This window comes from Primulina eburnea, chromosome 3 (assembly GCF_022965805.1).
Source record: "Primulina eburnea isolate SZY01 chromosome 3, ASM2296580v1, whole genome shotgun sequence".
Classification (NCBI taxonomy): domain Eukaryota; kingdom Viridiplantae; phylum Streptophyta; class Magnoliopsida; order Lamiales; family Gesneriaceae; genus Primulina; species Primulina eburnea.
The window spans coordinates 52,647,705-52,665,451 of record NC_133103.1 but is presented as its reverse complement, the minus strand read 5'-3'; the positions used below and the strand labels follow the sequence as shown (position 1 = coordinate 52,665,451).

The window sequence follows — 17,747 nt, the reverse complement described above, 5'->3', positions numbered from 1 at the left end:
TTTAAAAGTCTAATATAAAATTGAATTTAAATAAAAATTAAATTATTTTGTTAATCTGATTTCTTTACAGATAAGTCTAATATAAAATTGAATTTAAATAAAAATTAAATTATTTTGTTAATCTGATTTCTTTACAGATATACAATTTTTTTATATATATTTGTTGGTAATTTATGAACGATTGTTGGGAAAATAAATATCAAAAGGATTTTGCCTAGAGGTGTGTACGTGTACTACATATAGTAACAAGAACAAAGAAGAGAGGAATCGGAAAAAATCGAAGGAAGAAGGTAAAGCTATGGCTTCCTCTGCATTCTTGAAGCGAATGAGATTGGTGAACACAATGGTCAATGGGTTCCAAGCATCAAGGAGCTACGCGTCGGTTGCGGTGGGGACGGATTTGATATCGGCGGCTCCGGATGTCTCTCTCCAGAAAGCTCGCACCTGGGATGAAGGGGTTTCCTCCAAGTTTTCCACCACCCCTCTTAAAGACATTTTCAAGGTTCACTTGCTGACGGGGTTTCAGTTATTCAATTATTTTTGTGGGTCTCGTTTATGTTTTGATTGTTTTATCTATTGATATTGTGTGCTTTTTTTAAAATTTTGTTTTTCAGGATAAAAAAGTTGTTATCTTTGGCCTTCCTGTAAGTTACGCTATTCATTTTGTGTATTTTATTTCATTCTGTCATCCCGATTTGATATTTCGATTGCTCGAAGTTGTGTATGATTCCAGGCTTCCAGCCTGTAATTAGGGGTAGTTAGAAAGGATTGATAGCTAACATGTTTCCAGATTCTTCTTGTATAAATACTTTTCCCTCTTCTTAGGTTAGTTTGAATAGAGGAATTAATCTTTGATATCAAATGCTCTCTATTAACTTCTAATATGGTATCAATTGAATCTCTTTCCGCTAACTTCCATCTCCGATCGTTCGCCGCCACGAATCGGGTGTTTTTCTGATCAAATTTGGTCGTCGCTTATCTCTGCTTTGCCACAACCATTGGAGATCTATTTTCGCCAGCATCCATGGCATCCTCTGGTTCCATCATCGACAGATCCACCATTGATGATCCTCTCAGTCCCTACTTTCTTCATCACAGCGACAATCCTGGTATTACGCTTGTTTCTCAACATCTAAAAGGTTATAACTACGCATCTTAGAGTCGTGCGATGTTGATCGCATTTTATATCAAAAACAAGTTGGGATTTATTGATGGTTCAATCTCTAAGCCTAATGCATCAAATATTCCTCTTCTGAATGTCTGGATTAGAAACAATAATGTGGTTATTTCTTGGATCCTCAACTCTGTTACCAAGGAAATCTCGGCTAGCATCGTGTTTTCTGATTCTGCACATGCTATTTGGATCGATCTTAAAGAAAGATTTCAACAAAGCAATGGTCCTCATCTCTTTCAATTGTGACATGAATTGACTAATCTTGCTCAAGGTCAGAATTTGGTAGAGCATTTTCTTTACAAAGCTGAAAACGTTATGGGGTGAATTAAGTAACTTTCGTCCGGCTTGCACCTGTGGTCTGTGTTCTTGTGAGGGTACTAAAGAACTCCACTATTTCTATCATTCTGAATATGTGATGACGTTTCTCTTGGGGCCTTAATGACACTTATACTCAAATAAGGGGTCGGATCCTTCTATTGGATCTTTTACCTACCCCTATTAATAAGGTCTTATCTCTGATCCTTCAAGAAGAACGCCAACGCACAATCAATACTTCCAATGTTGCCTCACTTGACTTGCACAGTAATATGGCTCTTGCTATCAAAAGTCACCCTCCCAAACAGAGTAATCATCACATTGATGATCTGAACAAGTTGATGTATAGGAAGAAAGGAAGGCCTTACTGCACCCAATGTCAGATTCCTGGTCATTCCAAGATTTTTCACTATGATTGAGACACAGTTCAACACCAAGATCAAACAATTTCATTATGATAATGCTCCCGAGTTAAAGTTTTCTGAATTTACCACAAAAAAAGTGTATTGCATCAATTTTCATGTGTAGATCGACCTCAACAAAATGTTGTCGTCGACACTAGCATTTGTTAAATGTGGTTTGTGCCATTCACTTCCAATCGTGTGTTCCTCTTCAATTCTTAACTGATTGCTTACTCACTGCATGCTATATTATTAATTGTTCTCCTTCACCTTTACTCGGCCACAAAGCCCCTTATGAACTTCTCTACTCACCATTGTTGTTTACTCTCATTTCAAGGTATTTGGATGCTTGATTTTTGCATCGACTTTGGGTCACAACCGTTCAACATTTCATCCTTGTGCATGTCCTTGTATATTTCTTGGTTATTCTCCCGGAGTAAAGGGGTGCAAACTCTACGATATTGAGTCCAAGAAAATATTTTTGTCAAGGGATGTCATATTTCATGAACAAATAGTTCCCTTTCATTCAATTCATCAATTGGATCGTCCTACCAAAATCATTTTCCACATGCCCAGAACCGTCTTCATCTACATCTAATCTATCATCTTCCATCCGCAGTTCTGATCATATAGTACCTCACAGGTCATCTCGCCCACATCGACATCCTGTCTATCTTCAAGATTACCGTTGGACGCTTCCTGTCATATCATATATCCTTTATCCCCATTTTTGTCCTTGATTCTTTATTTGCTTCATACAAATCATCTGCCTTAAACAGCTCCTCTCATTTTGAACCACAATTTTTTCATCGAGCAATCAAGTATCCCGTATGGAAAGAGGCCATGCGACTTGAATTACTGGCCATGAAGCAGAATAACACTTGGTCGGTTGTTCCTCTACCAGCTGGTAAGCATTTCGTCATTCGAAATGGGTATATAAAATAAAACCGAGGGCTGATGGATATGTGGAGCGTTACAAAGCTCGGTTGGTAGCCAAGGGTTATAACCAACAAGGAGGGATTGATTTTTTGGATACCTTTTTCCCCCGGTGGCAAAGATAATGCTTGTTGCTGCTAGTCAGAATTGGAATTTAGTCTAACTCGGCGTCAATAAAGTTTTTCTTAACGGTGATCTTTTTGAAGAAGTATACAGGGATCTACCCTTGAGATCACATTGACGGGGGGAGTCTGGCCCTAATACAATCAAACTCATTTGTCTTCTCCATATTCCATTTGTGGGCTTAAGCAAGCTTCGTGTCAATGGTTTGCAAAATTTTCTCAAGCCTTAATTGCATTTAAATTTGTTCAATCCAAATCTGGTTATTCATTGTTCACTAAGGGATCGGGTGCTTCCTTTGTAGCATTGTTGGTATATGTTGATGACATTATTCTTGTGGGGTCCATCTCCGGACATTCTCACCTAAGACATTTCTCAACTCTCAGTTTAAACTCAAATACCTTGGTGAATTAAAATACTTTCTGGGACTTGAAATCGTCTATTCTTCAGGTGGTTTAGTCATCTCTCTACGTCAATAGACTCTGCAATTACTTGAAGATAATGGTTACTTGGGAAGCAAATCTGTTGAAGTTCCCGTGGATCCTAAGACTTCCCTCAACTCTTTTGATGGTGATCATCTGCCTGATATCACACAATACTGTCGTTTGGTTGGTCGCCTTCTATATATCACTTTGTCGTGTCCTGACATTACTGATGCAGTGCATAAGTTGAGTCGATTCATGTTTCAACCCAGATCACCCCATCTACAGGCTATTCACCACTTATTGAGATAACTCAAAGGCACTCCTAGTCAAGGGCTTTATTTTTCTTCAACATCCTCCTTGCAATTAAAGGCATTTTCTAATGCAGATTGGGGTTCATGTATGGATTCCCATAAATCAACAACTGGATTTTGTGTTTTCTTGGGCGAATCCCTCCTCTCATGGAAAGCAAGCGCCGAGTTGCAGTCTCTCGCTCATCTTATCTTTTACAGCCAATGAACTTATTTGGCTACGAGCTTTACTCAAAGATCTCTCCTTGATTCTTTCTAGCCTTTAGCCATCTATTGTGATAAACTGGCCGCAGTGCACATCGCATCAAATCCTATCTTTCATGAAAGAACGAAACACATCGAAATTGACTGCCATTTTGTTCGACATAAACTCAGTGATGGAACTCTGAAGCTACTCCCAATTCGCTCACAACAACTTGCCGAGATGTTCACCAAGTCGCCGCCTTCTTCTACATTACTTCCTACGTTGTCCAATTTGGCTGTCAAAAATTTTTACCAGCCAACTTGACGGGAAGTTTTAAGTTAATATATCCCAGCCTGTAATTAGGGGTAGTTAGAAAAGATTGATAGTTAGTTAACACGTTTCCAGATTCTTCTTGTATAAATATTTTTCCCTCTTCTTCTATTAGTTTTGAATAGAAGAATTAATCTCAGATATCAAATGCTCTCTATTAACTTACAATAGTTTGTGTATTTCATTTCTTTTGGCCTGGAACAGTTATATTTCGTTAGTGAGTGATATTGTACAGTTTGTGGGCTTGATTGTATTTCTGGGAAGGTGTTAGTGAAATGGGACATTATTTGTAGAAGTTCTGAGAAAACTATAAGCAGACAATCAATGAGGAATGCACAGAGAATTGTATTACCCTGTTGTTTCTGTATGTGCGCCTGCTGCCCTGTATCTTCTCTTACGAATCGCTGTCCTGCTCGGTTTCATCATTTCATCGATGTGTCTAACTCATTTACTGGTAATCAAGTGGACTCACATAGCATGTATTCAAAATGGAAGGTACTCTTAAGTGTGGATTAGTTGGTATGGGCTTTTTTCCTAATTGATCACATTTGTTTTTTCAGTTAGGCTGAAGAACTCTTGGTCGATTATCTTATATTTATCTGAATACATCTGAGTATTCAGTTTTAAGCTAGTGTAAAGGAAAACTAGACATGGCCGATACCAAATCATAGCTATCACTGAGGTTCTCCTACTTTTTTGGGTGTGTGATGTTTAGGTAAAGGAAATACCATGTCCTACCTTTTCATTTAAAATTGAAACATGTTGTGGTTTTTACGAGACATGATTTCAAAAGTATGATGTATGTTTAAATTTTTTCTGTGCAAGAAATATTTTCTATGTTGATGTTATATCATGTAATAATCTGGATTATTTAATTCTTTTTAAATAGTTTGTGGGTTGTTTTAAATTTTGACAGTATACTTTATTGAGTAAGGATGTAATATAATAATAAATTTTTGCTCTGAAGTAATGAAAACTTGTATTGTAAACATTGCATAGGACAGCAAATTTTTATTTTAGGAAAGAAACTGAAATTAGGCGAAAACGGTTTGTTTTCATTTCATATCCCTGGCAGTAAACCCATACAGGGTGATAGGTATCCTGACATGTAGTTGCTTAGCACAATTGTACCTTCAGTTAAAGAAACATTAAATAATGAACTAATGCTTTAGAATCTTATTCGAAATCATTGATCACATGTGAGATTCTTGTTTGGTTAGTCTACTTACCAAAGTCAGTTACATATTATTGGCTAAGAAGGTTTTATTTATGTTCTAACTTCTAACCGAGTGATAGACTTTAGGAAGTATCTTTAGCAAGATGCTAGTAGGCAAGTAGAATAACTTTTAGTCTGTTCTAATTGCAATCTCGTTTTGTTTTTTCGATTTGATATTACATGGTATACGAAGTTCATTTTACGATCCACAGGGAGCGTACACTGGAGTTTGCTCGATGCAGCACGTCCCTAGCTACAAGAACATAATTGATAAGTTCAGAGCAAAAGGAATTGATTCGGTGGTATGTGTAGCTGTCAATGATCCTTATACAATTAATGGCTGGGCAGAAAAAATTCAGGCAAAAGATGCTGTAAGTTATTAACTTTTTCTTGATTTTTGAACTCCCACGAAGATAGAAATTACTCACGTTATTGTATGGTACTAGTAAGTTGACCTTTTTCATTGTAGTATGTATTTTATTCCTAATGTTTAAATTCTTTTGAGGTGTAATATTGTATTTCACATTATAGGCATGTAGAATGAACCACCTTGCAGGTGCAGAAAATGAAGAATAAAGAATAAATTGAGGCATTGTATAAAGTATTCGCGATGCTTACATATTGTCATGAAAATTTCTTTTCACACACTCCAAAACATTGTTCGGAAAACTCCTATACAGTGATTGATTTTGGGTTAACACATGTAACTGTGATCGCGCATCCAGCATTAGAATGAAAGATTCAAACCAATCCTTTAAGTATGAAACTTCTTATTCTATACTTACTTTTTTCCCTATTTTTTTGTACTTGCGTCCACATCTCGACTTTGTAAACCTTCAGTTGTGCAATGAGAATTATTATGTGCTTTGGTTGAACCTTATTCTTTTGTCATTATAGATTGAGTTTTATGGAGATTTCGACGGTAGCTTCCACAAGAAACTGGACTTGGTGGTAGATTTATCATCCGCGTTACTTGGACCTCGTTCTCATAGGTACGTACTTATATCTTAAACTTGGGATTTCACGAATAATGCATGCGGTTCCCTTATATGCCTCGAGATAGAAACCGATATATTCATCATGGTATTGTTACAAAGGTGGTCTGCTTATGTTGTTGATGGCAAGATTAAAGCTCTTAATGTGGAAAAGGCTCCGTCAGAAGTCAAGGTCTCCGGCGGGGAAGTTATTCTGGGGCAAATCTAGAATATTTTTTATCGACTGAGCCAATCTTTGTGTTCGTTAAAGGTTTGGACAGTTTTCAGGGGAAAATAATGCACCGGGTCTCGGGACTTTGGTTAATGGCTTTTCGAGCCTTACCCAGTCAAACTCATAAGAGAGGTGTTGAAGTTGTAAAACTCTGCTTTCTTACAAAATTTGACATGTTTCTTGAACCTTACCCACCACTACCAACAAAGAATAAATTCATTCAGCATTTTCTTACAAGTTGGCAAAATTTGTGTCAGCAATTGGATAGCAATATTTAACATGTATATGATTATTAGCTCAAAAAATATTTAATATATAATTATTCTATATTAATTGAAATGTTAAAGTTATGAATAAAATATTTTCCAAGTCGGAAAAACTCACAACAGCTCAATTCGTGACTTGCAAATCAGCTTGATTCATTTCCATCCATTGAAAAATTAAAGTTATGAATAAAATATTTTTTAAGTCGGAAAAACTCTCGGCCAGCTCCATCTGTAACTCGTAAATCAGTTTGATTAGTTTCCATCCATCGACAATTGGATACTCCAGCGCGATTCTTTTGTAATTTCCAAATAATTATACTTGAAAATGTAGGGTGCTTGTTATTGTTCGGTTTTTTTTTTTTTTTTTTTTTATGAATTGCATCACTATAAAATAATTAATTAATAGACAAAATCCTCCTACATATACATGATTTCAAATATCAATTTAAAATTTCCTAATTAAAATATTTTAAAATTAATTTTGCCATATTATTTTCCAAATCATATAAACTTTTGTCAGGCAAATTGATTCTTGAGTAAATTGCGTAAAAATAATCGACTCAAGTTTCAATTTAGGATTTACTTTTTAGGACACAAAATTTTAGTTTGAACTCTTCAATTTTGGCGAAGTGATCAAAAATATCATTGATATTATAACTGAACCAAAAATAATATCAGAGGCAGATCATTTCAAACATACAATTATGTAATTAAATGTTTGAGGAGTGATTTTCCCAAAAATTTTATGGATCCGGACATTTCGATATTAAATATTTACAAGATTTATTTCAATAAATTGAAATATTTACAAGAAAAGATAATCAATCTTATATATCAGGAGCAAACAGGAACACGTCAGAATCCTAAAGTAATCTTATTATTCAAAGTAATAGGTTCCTATAAATAGTCCTGAATTATTCTAAACTCTCCGGAGATCATGGAGAGATAAAAAATATAGTACATAACTATGACAATCAGTTATACTATATACCACATAAAATTGAAAAAATCCTTGAAAAACAAAAAGATATTTTTATAACATTAAATGATATTCAAACAAGAATCCAAATTCAAGAACAACAATAAAATTCTAATAAAAAGATCTCGGAATGAAGGTTATCATCATTTTTTGGTACTGAATCCTTATTACACTTAAGAAGGAAGGCCAAGATAATGCAAAAACATTTAACCAACGAAGAAAATTATCAGCCTGATTGCCTCGGAATATAAATTAAGCTAATGTCAACTATAGAAAGTATTAGTCTAGAAGATCTTCAATACCTTTAAGAATTTTTTAAACTCGTGGTCGTATATATGACGATGAATACAACAGAGGGTCATCCAACCTCAATAACTTGGTCATTTTTCCATGAACCACCAAAGAAAAGTGTGGAATATCATAATACAAATATAAGAGGACCCCAAAAAGATTTCCAAGTGGAAAAACACACTCAATGGAAACAAGGATAAGAGAAATCAAATTCTCTTGCATAAAACACCTTATGAGAAGTCTGTTTTATAACCAATACACCATGATGGTGTTATGCTTAATATTGATGTACTGGATTTAAAATATAGAGAAGACCTCAAAGATGACCGGATATCGGCTATGAGAATCGCAACAGGAGCACTTGATCTCAACAAAGAATGATTCATTAAAATTATATAAATGAGTATGATGGGCTCAGTTAAAATTGCTCAGGACATGACTTCGGTAGAAAAAGTAGATAACTGAGAGAATGACTACCTTATTTAAAGCATAATAAATAATGGTAGACTATTTTAACAATCAAGACACGAGAAAGAAAAATATATATACTCAAGCTCTGTATAGTTTTGAATTACATGACATATGTTTTGTATATTAATATATTATGGTATTCACTAAATATAGATATAATTCAAAAGTTGAAGAAAACATAAAAATGTAACTTTTTTTCACCAAAATATCAAGTCCCTAGAGAGAAATTCTAATTAGGGAATATATCACTAACAATCCATATACTTTGATATGAATAACCTCTTTTCTCAAAAGAAACTTGGCATAGTGGTGTCATATGAGAGCATTACAAAAGAATTACAAACGATTAAAGGGTATAATAAACGTACTCTTTTATGTTGTAAAGAAAATGACATTATGTAGAACAGCAAGCTATCAAAGAGTAAAATAAGATCGTTGGAAATTATACTATATGGCTCATGTGAGAAGATGATCAGAATGAATCTGCTCAGAATGCCCGAACCAGAAAGAGACAGAATTCAGAAAAGGTGTTTGTCCCAGCTCTGACCGAATACATAATGCGGAGACAAGTCAAAGTGGTGAAGGTCCACACAAGTTACGTTTTCCACAATAACCATAAAAGCAACAGATTCCCCGACAAAGATAAAGAAGGCACATGATCCAAACACTTCATTAATGGAGGATGGACACTCAACCACTACAATATAATAGACCACTAACTATTGGTACACCAACTAAAATATGTTGGCCACAAATGACAAAGCAATTTACAAGTTTGAAGTCCAGATTTCAAATTCATCAAGACTTCTATATATAGCATGACAGAAAGAATATGAATGCATCATTTAACATCTTCATTTTTCTTTCAAAATAATTTTTTTCAATTTATATGTGTTGTAATTCTAGATACTATAAGTAGCTAAGCAAGTTTTCCCCCTCTATAAGAGGTTGCTATATAATAATATGTTGCATATATGAATAAAGAACTAAGACTTAGATTGAAAACGATACATAATTGTGTTAAGTGTCGTTGAAAGGATCTACGTCAAGAACCGTCTGTGATAAGTAATCTGTAAAACCTGATGCATACAATCGAACGACATTCCGATCAAAGATGTAAATGTTTAATTTACTATACAGAAACATGATGAGATATTAAAAAAATTCCTTCGTTTATAATATATAGGCCGAAAACCTTGCTTAGCACAATATTTTTAGGCATACTTGATGAATATAATAAAGCCACGTACTGAAAATGGAGCACAAAAATGATTTTACAAAATCTTAAATATAACATAGAGCTTAAACTAAATTTTAATGGATAATGGAGTAAATTTTAAATGAAACTAAAACATGTTGATTTATTTAAAATTCGCCCTTCGTTCTTTAATTAGTGTGCAGGTATTCTTAATTAAGTAGTAAAGATAGGTAAAACCTTTTTCCCCGGAATATTAACGTAAACTCCAAAAATTATCTTATAAAAATAATCTAATTTTATCTTTTACTTTATTATTATGCAAGATGGTATTAGACCCTAAATTTTAAGGGTAAATTGCTCATAACTCTCCAAACCCAAACTCAACTTTACCCAAACTTCCTACACCTCAGAACCTTTCTTTAAACTCCCTAATACCTTAAAATGAACAAAAATACCTTTATTCTTATTTTACGTTTAATTGAACCTCGCGCTTTCCGAAAATGGTATCAGAGCGAAAGGTTGATTTATTTCAAACACAAATTTTATTATTATTAGTAACTAATTGTATGAGAAGGAGAATTTTGAAAAAATTATGAATCTGAACTTCGGTTCGAGAAAAATAATTTACAAGGAATATTCCAATAGTTTGGAATATAAACAAGTGCATCTAACTATAGTTAGATATCAGAAGCAGAAAGGGAAGCTACTGCACCCTCAGGTAATCTTATGATTCAAACAAACAAGTTTCTGGAGATAGTTTCAGATTCCTCTAAGCTCTCTTCAGATCTTAGGGAAATACAAAAGACAGTACAAAATTATGACAATATGATATACTTTGTACCTCAAAGGGTTGAGAAAATCCTTGAAACCCATGAAGAAATTCTTGGGATAATAAATGATATTCAAACAAGAATTCAAAAACTAGAACAACAACCAAGTTGTAGTAAAAGAATTTCAGGAGGATGGTTACCACCATCATTTGGTACCGAACATTTGTTACATCAACAAGGGAAGACCAGAGTGGTGTCAAAACCTTTGACTGAAGAAGAAAAGATGATCAATCTAATTAAGTCTGTCTTAGAAACGAAATTAATTTGATGACAACTTTAGAAAAGATTGGTCTGGAGGATCTACAAGAGCTTGCAGAATCTTTCGCAAATCTCAAAGTAGTAAATCTAAAGATGAACACAGCAGTAGCTGAAACACCACATGTTATAACTTGGTCATCTTCTCAAGAACCACCAAGGGAAAGTATGAGATCTCATAATATAAATATGCGAGAATCTCAAACTGATTTCCATACTGGTGGAGGATCACACCCAGCGAGAACAAGGGCAAGGAGAAATCAAATTCCTTTGCACCAAACACCCTACGGGAAAACTGTTTTGGATCCTATACATCCTTATGGAGTTATGCTTAACCTTGATGTATTAGACTTCAAAAACAGAGAAGATCTCATAGACGATTGAACATCTGCTATGAGAATTGCAGCAGGAACACTTGATCTCAACAAATAAGGATTCATTAAACTGTTAGAAATGAGTCTTATGGGATCAGTGAAAATTGCTTGGGACATGACTTCTTTAGACATGAAAGAGTCAGTCCTAGCTGGTGAATCTCTTAGTGAGATCACTGAAAAAATGGCTACCCTATTTAAAGTACACTTTATAAGAGTAGACTATTTTAACAGTCAAGATACAGAGAAGAATAAGAAATACACTCAAGCTCTGTATAGTCTTGAATTACATGATATATGTTTGGTGGATGAATACATTATGTTATTCACTAAATATAGATGGAAAAATATATAACTATGCAGCTTTTCTTCGCAAAAATACCAAGCCCTTGGAGAGAATGCTCATAAGGGAATACGTACCTGGTAATCCAGATACGTTGGCAAGAAGAGCCTCTTTCCTTAAAGGAAAGTTGGCAGAATGGTGTCACATGGCAGCATTACAAAAGAATTACAAACGATTAAGGGGTATCAACAAAAGAACTCCTTTCTGTTGTAAGGAAAATGATCTTCCAACAATTATTGGAAGAAAACCACATATGCATAAAAGGAAAAGTTTTAGAACTCATCCTTATGCTCGAAGTGGAAGAAGTTCTTGGAAACCAAGAACAATATGGTCTAGACAGAAAGCCATATCTTACAAATCTGGACAAAGAAGCGGACCATCAAGAAATAGGATATCATCCCAAGCATCGAGTTCATCTCGAAGCACATGAAGAACACCTACAAAGAAAACTTTCAGAAGAGCTCATACTCGGGCTAATGAAAGTTTCAAGTACTGTAATTGCTGGACATGTGGAGCAAGATGTCATATCTCGACCAACTGTCCAGAAAATGAAAAAAGAGGCATTAAACGCTTTGATCCTACCCCGGATATTGAAAAAGCATTTTATTACCAAGATCTTATTCAAGTATACCGGTTTGATGATATTGCCTCAGATGAAAGTATATATGAAGTAGAAGAAGTCTTAAGTCAGGAAGAATCTTATGGAACAGAATCGGAATCTGACTGAAGATGATGTGTTTAGACACGAAACACATGAAGATATGTCTGGATTTTCAGCCAGACTACAATATCTCATAACATGGTTCAAAGAATCATGAGATAAAATCCGAGTCTACAGAGTTATCAAGCTTTCTCTGCAGGACAGATAGAAAAATTCTTAGGAAGTCTTGGCCTAAGAAACAGAAAGCATCATCTAATCTATAAAGTTTCTAGAAGGGAAATAGCAATCCGATGGAACTAACATGAAATAGAATGGAGATGCAGTTAATTCCTTCCGAAGAAATTAAGGAGGATATACAAAAACTAAAGATAGAAGTAGCAAGGACTATGTCCTGGATTCATATCGGAGCAATCCAGATTATGATAAAGGCTACTTTCAAAGAAGGGACAAATTCGCCTATTGATATTGCCATATGCGATAAAAGAATGGGGAATCTACAAGATTCAGTACTGGGAACAATCTCAGGAAACTTCTGTGCAGGAAAGATTGTAGGAGTAATCTATCCAAGGATAGCCTACAACCTGGCAGATCGAGATTTCAGCCGAGCCTTGACATTGCATCAGAACTTCAAGAAAAAAAGGTTGATTAAAGAAGGTAATAGGCCATATTCTATTACCTATTAAATATCATATGCTCTATCTAATACACATCATTCTGAATTGTTTATTAGAAATGAGTTTACTGAAATCCAACCCGGCATGTCCCAAGAAACTTTTGATTCCTTTTACGTTCTTCGGCGGTGGGAGATTTTCAATTGCCACCACTTTGGCTCTGTCCACTTCTATCCCTCTAGCCGAAATTTTGTGCCCAAGCACAATACCTTCTGGGACCATGAAATGACATTTTTCCCAATTCAGCACTAGATTCTTTGCCAGACATCTCTGCAAAACAAGCGTTAGATTCTGCAAACAATGATCAAAAGATGAACCAAATACAAAGATATCATCCATAAAAACTTCCATTATTTCCTCGACCATGTCAGAAAATATGGCCATCATACACCTCTGAAAAGTAGCAGGTGCATTGCAGAGACCAAATGACATTCTCCTGAAAGCAAATGTACCGTAGGGGCAAGTGAAGGTAGTCTTCTCCTGATCCTCTGGTGCTATGACAATCTGATTGTAACCTGAATAACCATCTAGAAAGCAATAATAATGATAAACACCTACTATATCAAGCATCTGTTCAATAAAGGGAAGGGGGAAGTGATCTTTCCTAGTCGCATCATTCAATTTCCTGTAGTCTATACACACTCACCAACCAGTCACTGGACGAATTGAAATCAATTCGTTATTCTCATTTCTTACTACAGTTATACCTCCCTTTTTAGGCACTACTTGTACTGGTGAAACCCAAGAACTGTTAGATATAGCATAAATAACACCAGCATTTAACAATTTTAATACCCCAGCCCTCACAAATTCTTTCATGGCTGGATTAAGCCTCCTCTGATGATCAACATCTGGGGAATAGGACTCCTGCATCAATATTTTATGCATACAAACAGTAGGGCTAATCCCCTTTATATCAGCAATTGTCCATCCCAAAGCAGACTTAAATTCTCGCAACACCCTCAACAACCTATCCCTTTCATCAATAGCAAGAGCAGAAGATATAATTACCGGATGTGACGAACTCTCGTCTAAGAATGCATAGCACAATTGACTCGGTAATTCCTTCAATGCAGGGGATGCTTTTGGTACCTCTTTACTTGCATCCTCAAGTAACTTTTCATGTTGGGGCATTAATCTTTTCTTTAGCGTATTAAGGGCAAGTAAATCCTCTTGACATCTCAGTCCTCTTCATCCACTGTGGAATCTGACTCCAACAAGCATCTCTCTAAAGAGTCTTTTGTCATCCTACCTGCACCAATATGAGATACACATGAATCAATTATATCAATGCTATTACATGTACTTACCTCATTTGGTCCTTTGATGGTGTTGTAGATGTTGAACACGACTTCTTTTCCACCTACTCTCAATGTGAAATCGCCCTTGTGCACATCAATCACGGCTTTCCCGGTGGCCAAGAATGGCCTTCCAAAGATAAGCGGAGTCTTCTGGTCTTCTTCCATATCTAAGATGACAAAATTAGCAGGAAATATGAATTTGTCTACCTTTTCCAGCACATCCTCTACTATCTCTCGTGGATAGGTAAGTGATCTGTCCGCAAGCTGCAAAGTAATAGTGCTAGGTTTCACCTCGCCAAGCTCCAAAGTCCTGTAAATAGAAAAAGGCATTAAATTTATACTAGCACCCAAATCACATAAAGCTCTATTTACTCTAGAACCACCAATAACACAAAGAATAGTAAAACTCCCTGGATCTTTGAGTTTCTGTGGTAGTTTCCTCTGGAGTATGGCACTGCACTCTTCGGTCAGCTTTACGGTCTCAAATTCTTGTTCATCGCTGCAATCTGTGCGGTTAATGCCGAAACCTGTGCAGTAAGTGAATGTGATCGGGTCTACAGCATACACTCCAGCAGGTTTCCTTGATCCAGATCTCTCACTCGGCCACTGATAACTGTTAATGGTCATTTGTTCAAGCAATTCATAAGCCTCATCAGGTGTTTTAGAAAAAATAATACCTCCGGCGACTGCATCCACATTCCCTCTAGTCGGCCCATCCAAACCATTGTAAAATAACTCGATTTGTACCAAATCTGCATATCCATGATTCGGACACTTCCTGAGTAATTCTTTGTATCGCTCCCACGCCTCATATAATACTTCGAATTCTCTCTGCCTGAAGTTGGTGATATCTATTTTCAGCTGAGCAGATTTAGCAGGAGGAAAGTACTTTGACAAAAACTTCGTAACCAAATCTGCCCAAGTAGTAACACTTCCCAGCGGTAGAGATTGGAGCCAACTCCTTGCGTGATCCCTAAGAGAAAACGGGAACAGGCGCAATCGAATAATTTCGTCAGAAACACCGTTAATTTTTACCATATCCGTGATCTCCAGAAAAGTTCTGAGGTGAAGATGGGGATCTGCGGTGGCTGCTCCTCCAAATTGGTTCTGTTGAACCATGTTGATGAGTGCGGGCTTTAGCTCGAAATTATTAGCAGCAATAGTTCCACGAGCTATTCAAGAGTAGTGAGCGTTGATGACTGGGCGGAAATGTTCCCGGATTGGCACCTCTCTAGGGAGCTCATTCTGATTATCTCTGTTTTCAGCCATTGCTTTAATTTCGTCTCTCCTTGCTTTTCTTAATCTCCTGGCAGTTCTTTCAATTTTCGGATAAAAAATCAGCAAGTCGGGATTTTGATATTTTCGCATGCACTGCAAAACAGAGAAGATTATTAATTAACAAAATAAATAAATACAATGAAATAAAGTCTAAATTAAAATCAATACTACTTAGTAATGATATCAATATTCAATTAAATAGTTTACTCCCCGACAAAGGCTCCAAAAACTTGTTGCGTGTTTTCACTACCGCAAGTGTACGGTGTCAAGTTTTAGTACTGGTTTGATTACAGCTATCGATCCCACGAAGAGTAATTATTTAAAATTGTATACTAATTACCATAATTGACATAGCTCAACTTTATTTAGACAAATCAAATGGTTGGTTTATAATCAATTCAGATAAAATAACAAATCCTGTAATTCTAGCACACAGTAGAAATTCAATGAGTGAAGCAATCTAGAGATATGATTTCATCTGGTTTCCTTATGTTAAATTAAAATTAACTAACATGTCATATAATTGCATCGTGTTTACTAACCAAGAACTCGCAAGTTTCCTATTTCCTTTTTCAAGTGTTAAATAGAATTGTATTACCTATTACCGATTTTAATATGTCTATTCAAAATCAAGTAACACGTAACAAATGTAAAGAAGGTTCTTTTCATGGATTCACCAGAGTTATACGTATTTTGCACATTATAAACATCTGACGATGCGATTTCCCATGTCCTAATTCAATCCCCTCTGTCGAGTGTAAGATCTTAATTACTTGATCAATCGAATTATGGCCAGTAATTCAACAGCATTAATGACAAGAAATCACAGATAAACACGAAGAATTAATTCATGAAAGTTCAAAACGTCAATAACATAGGATCAACCAAGACTACATCAATCTCTAGAAAATAGAATTAGTTCATACTCGAATTTAAATCAATACAAAACCTGTTTGTAATCATTAAAAACGTAAAAGTAAGACACCGAATTAAGAACGTGTTGGCGAGAGATGAAAGTGCGTCTCTGTGTCCGGATCCACCGTCTTTTATCTCTGTTCTTCGCGTCCCGTGCTCTGTGCGCTCTCACTTTTTCTCATCTTCTCGAATGGTATGGCGGCTGTGTCAAGAGTATTCGGAATCCCTAAAAAAACACGTCGAGACCTATTTAATTCTGAAATTCCGCGCCGCGGGCATATGCGCGACAAAGACTCGCGCATATGTACGGGTCTCACTGCGTTGCCTTCTTCTTGCGCGCGCATATGCGCGTCATTGCTCCGCGCATATGCGCGGAGCCTTCTTCCTGTAACGCGAATGTGCGCGCCTTGAGTCGCGCATGTGCGCCGATGCATTGCCCTCGGCTCTTGCTTTTCCCACACTTCTTCTCATAAGCGCCATTTTAATTCATTTTCACGCTCATGCCGTAGTCATACCTAAATTCCTGCGATCACACCAAAAATAACAAAAACGCATAATTCTGCCCAAGAAAACTAACAATGTATAAGATTTATAAAGATAATTTAAGTGCACAAAATGCACTTATCACTCATATATTCGGAAAAGTTGCTGAGGAAATTTATCCAGAAAGAGTCGAGTTTCCTTTAATACAGGAAACATATATCCAGATCCAAGACAAACCGATTCTACAAAAGAATCAAAGTCTTAGATTGGAATCAAGAAGACTATCTTTTCAAGGAGATATAATTACAAGTTATAGATGGGATAAAAAGCCTGTCATAGAAACCCAACATGAGCTAAAAAGTTTTTCTACAATAGGAAAACTTAGATGCCCAGAAGGGTGGAAGGAAGTAGAAATAGTATTTGATATTACGAAACAAAGGAATCGATTTCCTTGTAATACCATATACTATTTGGAACAACCTACGATAGGAACTTACCAAGGACTGATTAATGTCGGAGAATTGGAAGTCTATATCCAAGGGATTGCAGGGAAAGAATTAGATCGACTGATTCTTGGACTAAAGTTTCTCGAGGAACACAAACCTTGGAAACGTCTAGAGTATGGAATGGATTTTATGGTAGCGGATAAAATGTGAAAAATCCAATGACCACAAGTCCATTCTCTATATACATTCCAGTAGGAATGTTATATGAACAATATAAGGCAGAATATTTTGCTGCCTATATTGATTCAGGAGCTGGAATATGTACAGCAAAACGAGTAGCTTTTCCAAATAATTTGGAAGACGAATTACACAA

General features: G+C 35.9%; 1 protein-coding gene across 1 annotated transcript; it reads left to right on the top strand.

Moving 5' to 3' along the window:
• Window positions 1-213: 213 nt before the first annotated feature.
• Window positions 214-6,672, top strand: LOC140827915 (peroxiredoxin-2F, mitochondrial). Its single transcript, XM_073190861.1, has 5 exons — window positions 214-502; window positions 615-644; window positions 5,622-5,780; window positions 6,307-6,401; window positions 6,507-6,672. Exons 1-5 carry the CDS (start codon window positions 299-301, stop codon window positions 6,610-6,612), a joined length of 594 nt encoding a protein of 197 aa, XP_073046962.1. The 5' UTR covers window positions 214-298; the 3' UTR covers window positions 6,613-6,672.
• The last annotated feature ends 11,075 nt before the right edge of the window (window positions 6,673-17,747 follow it).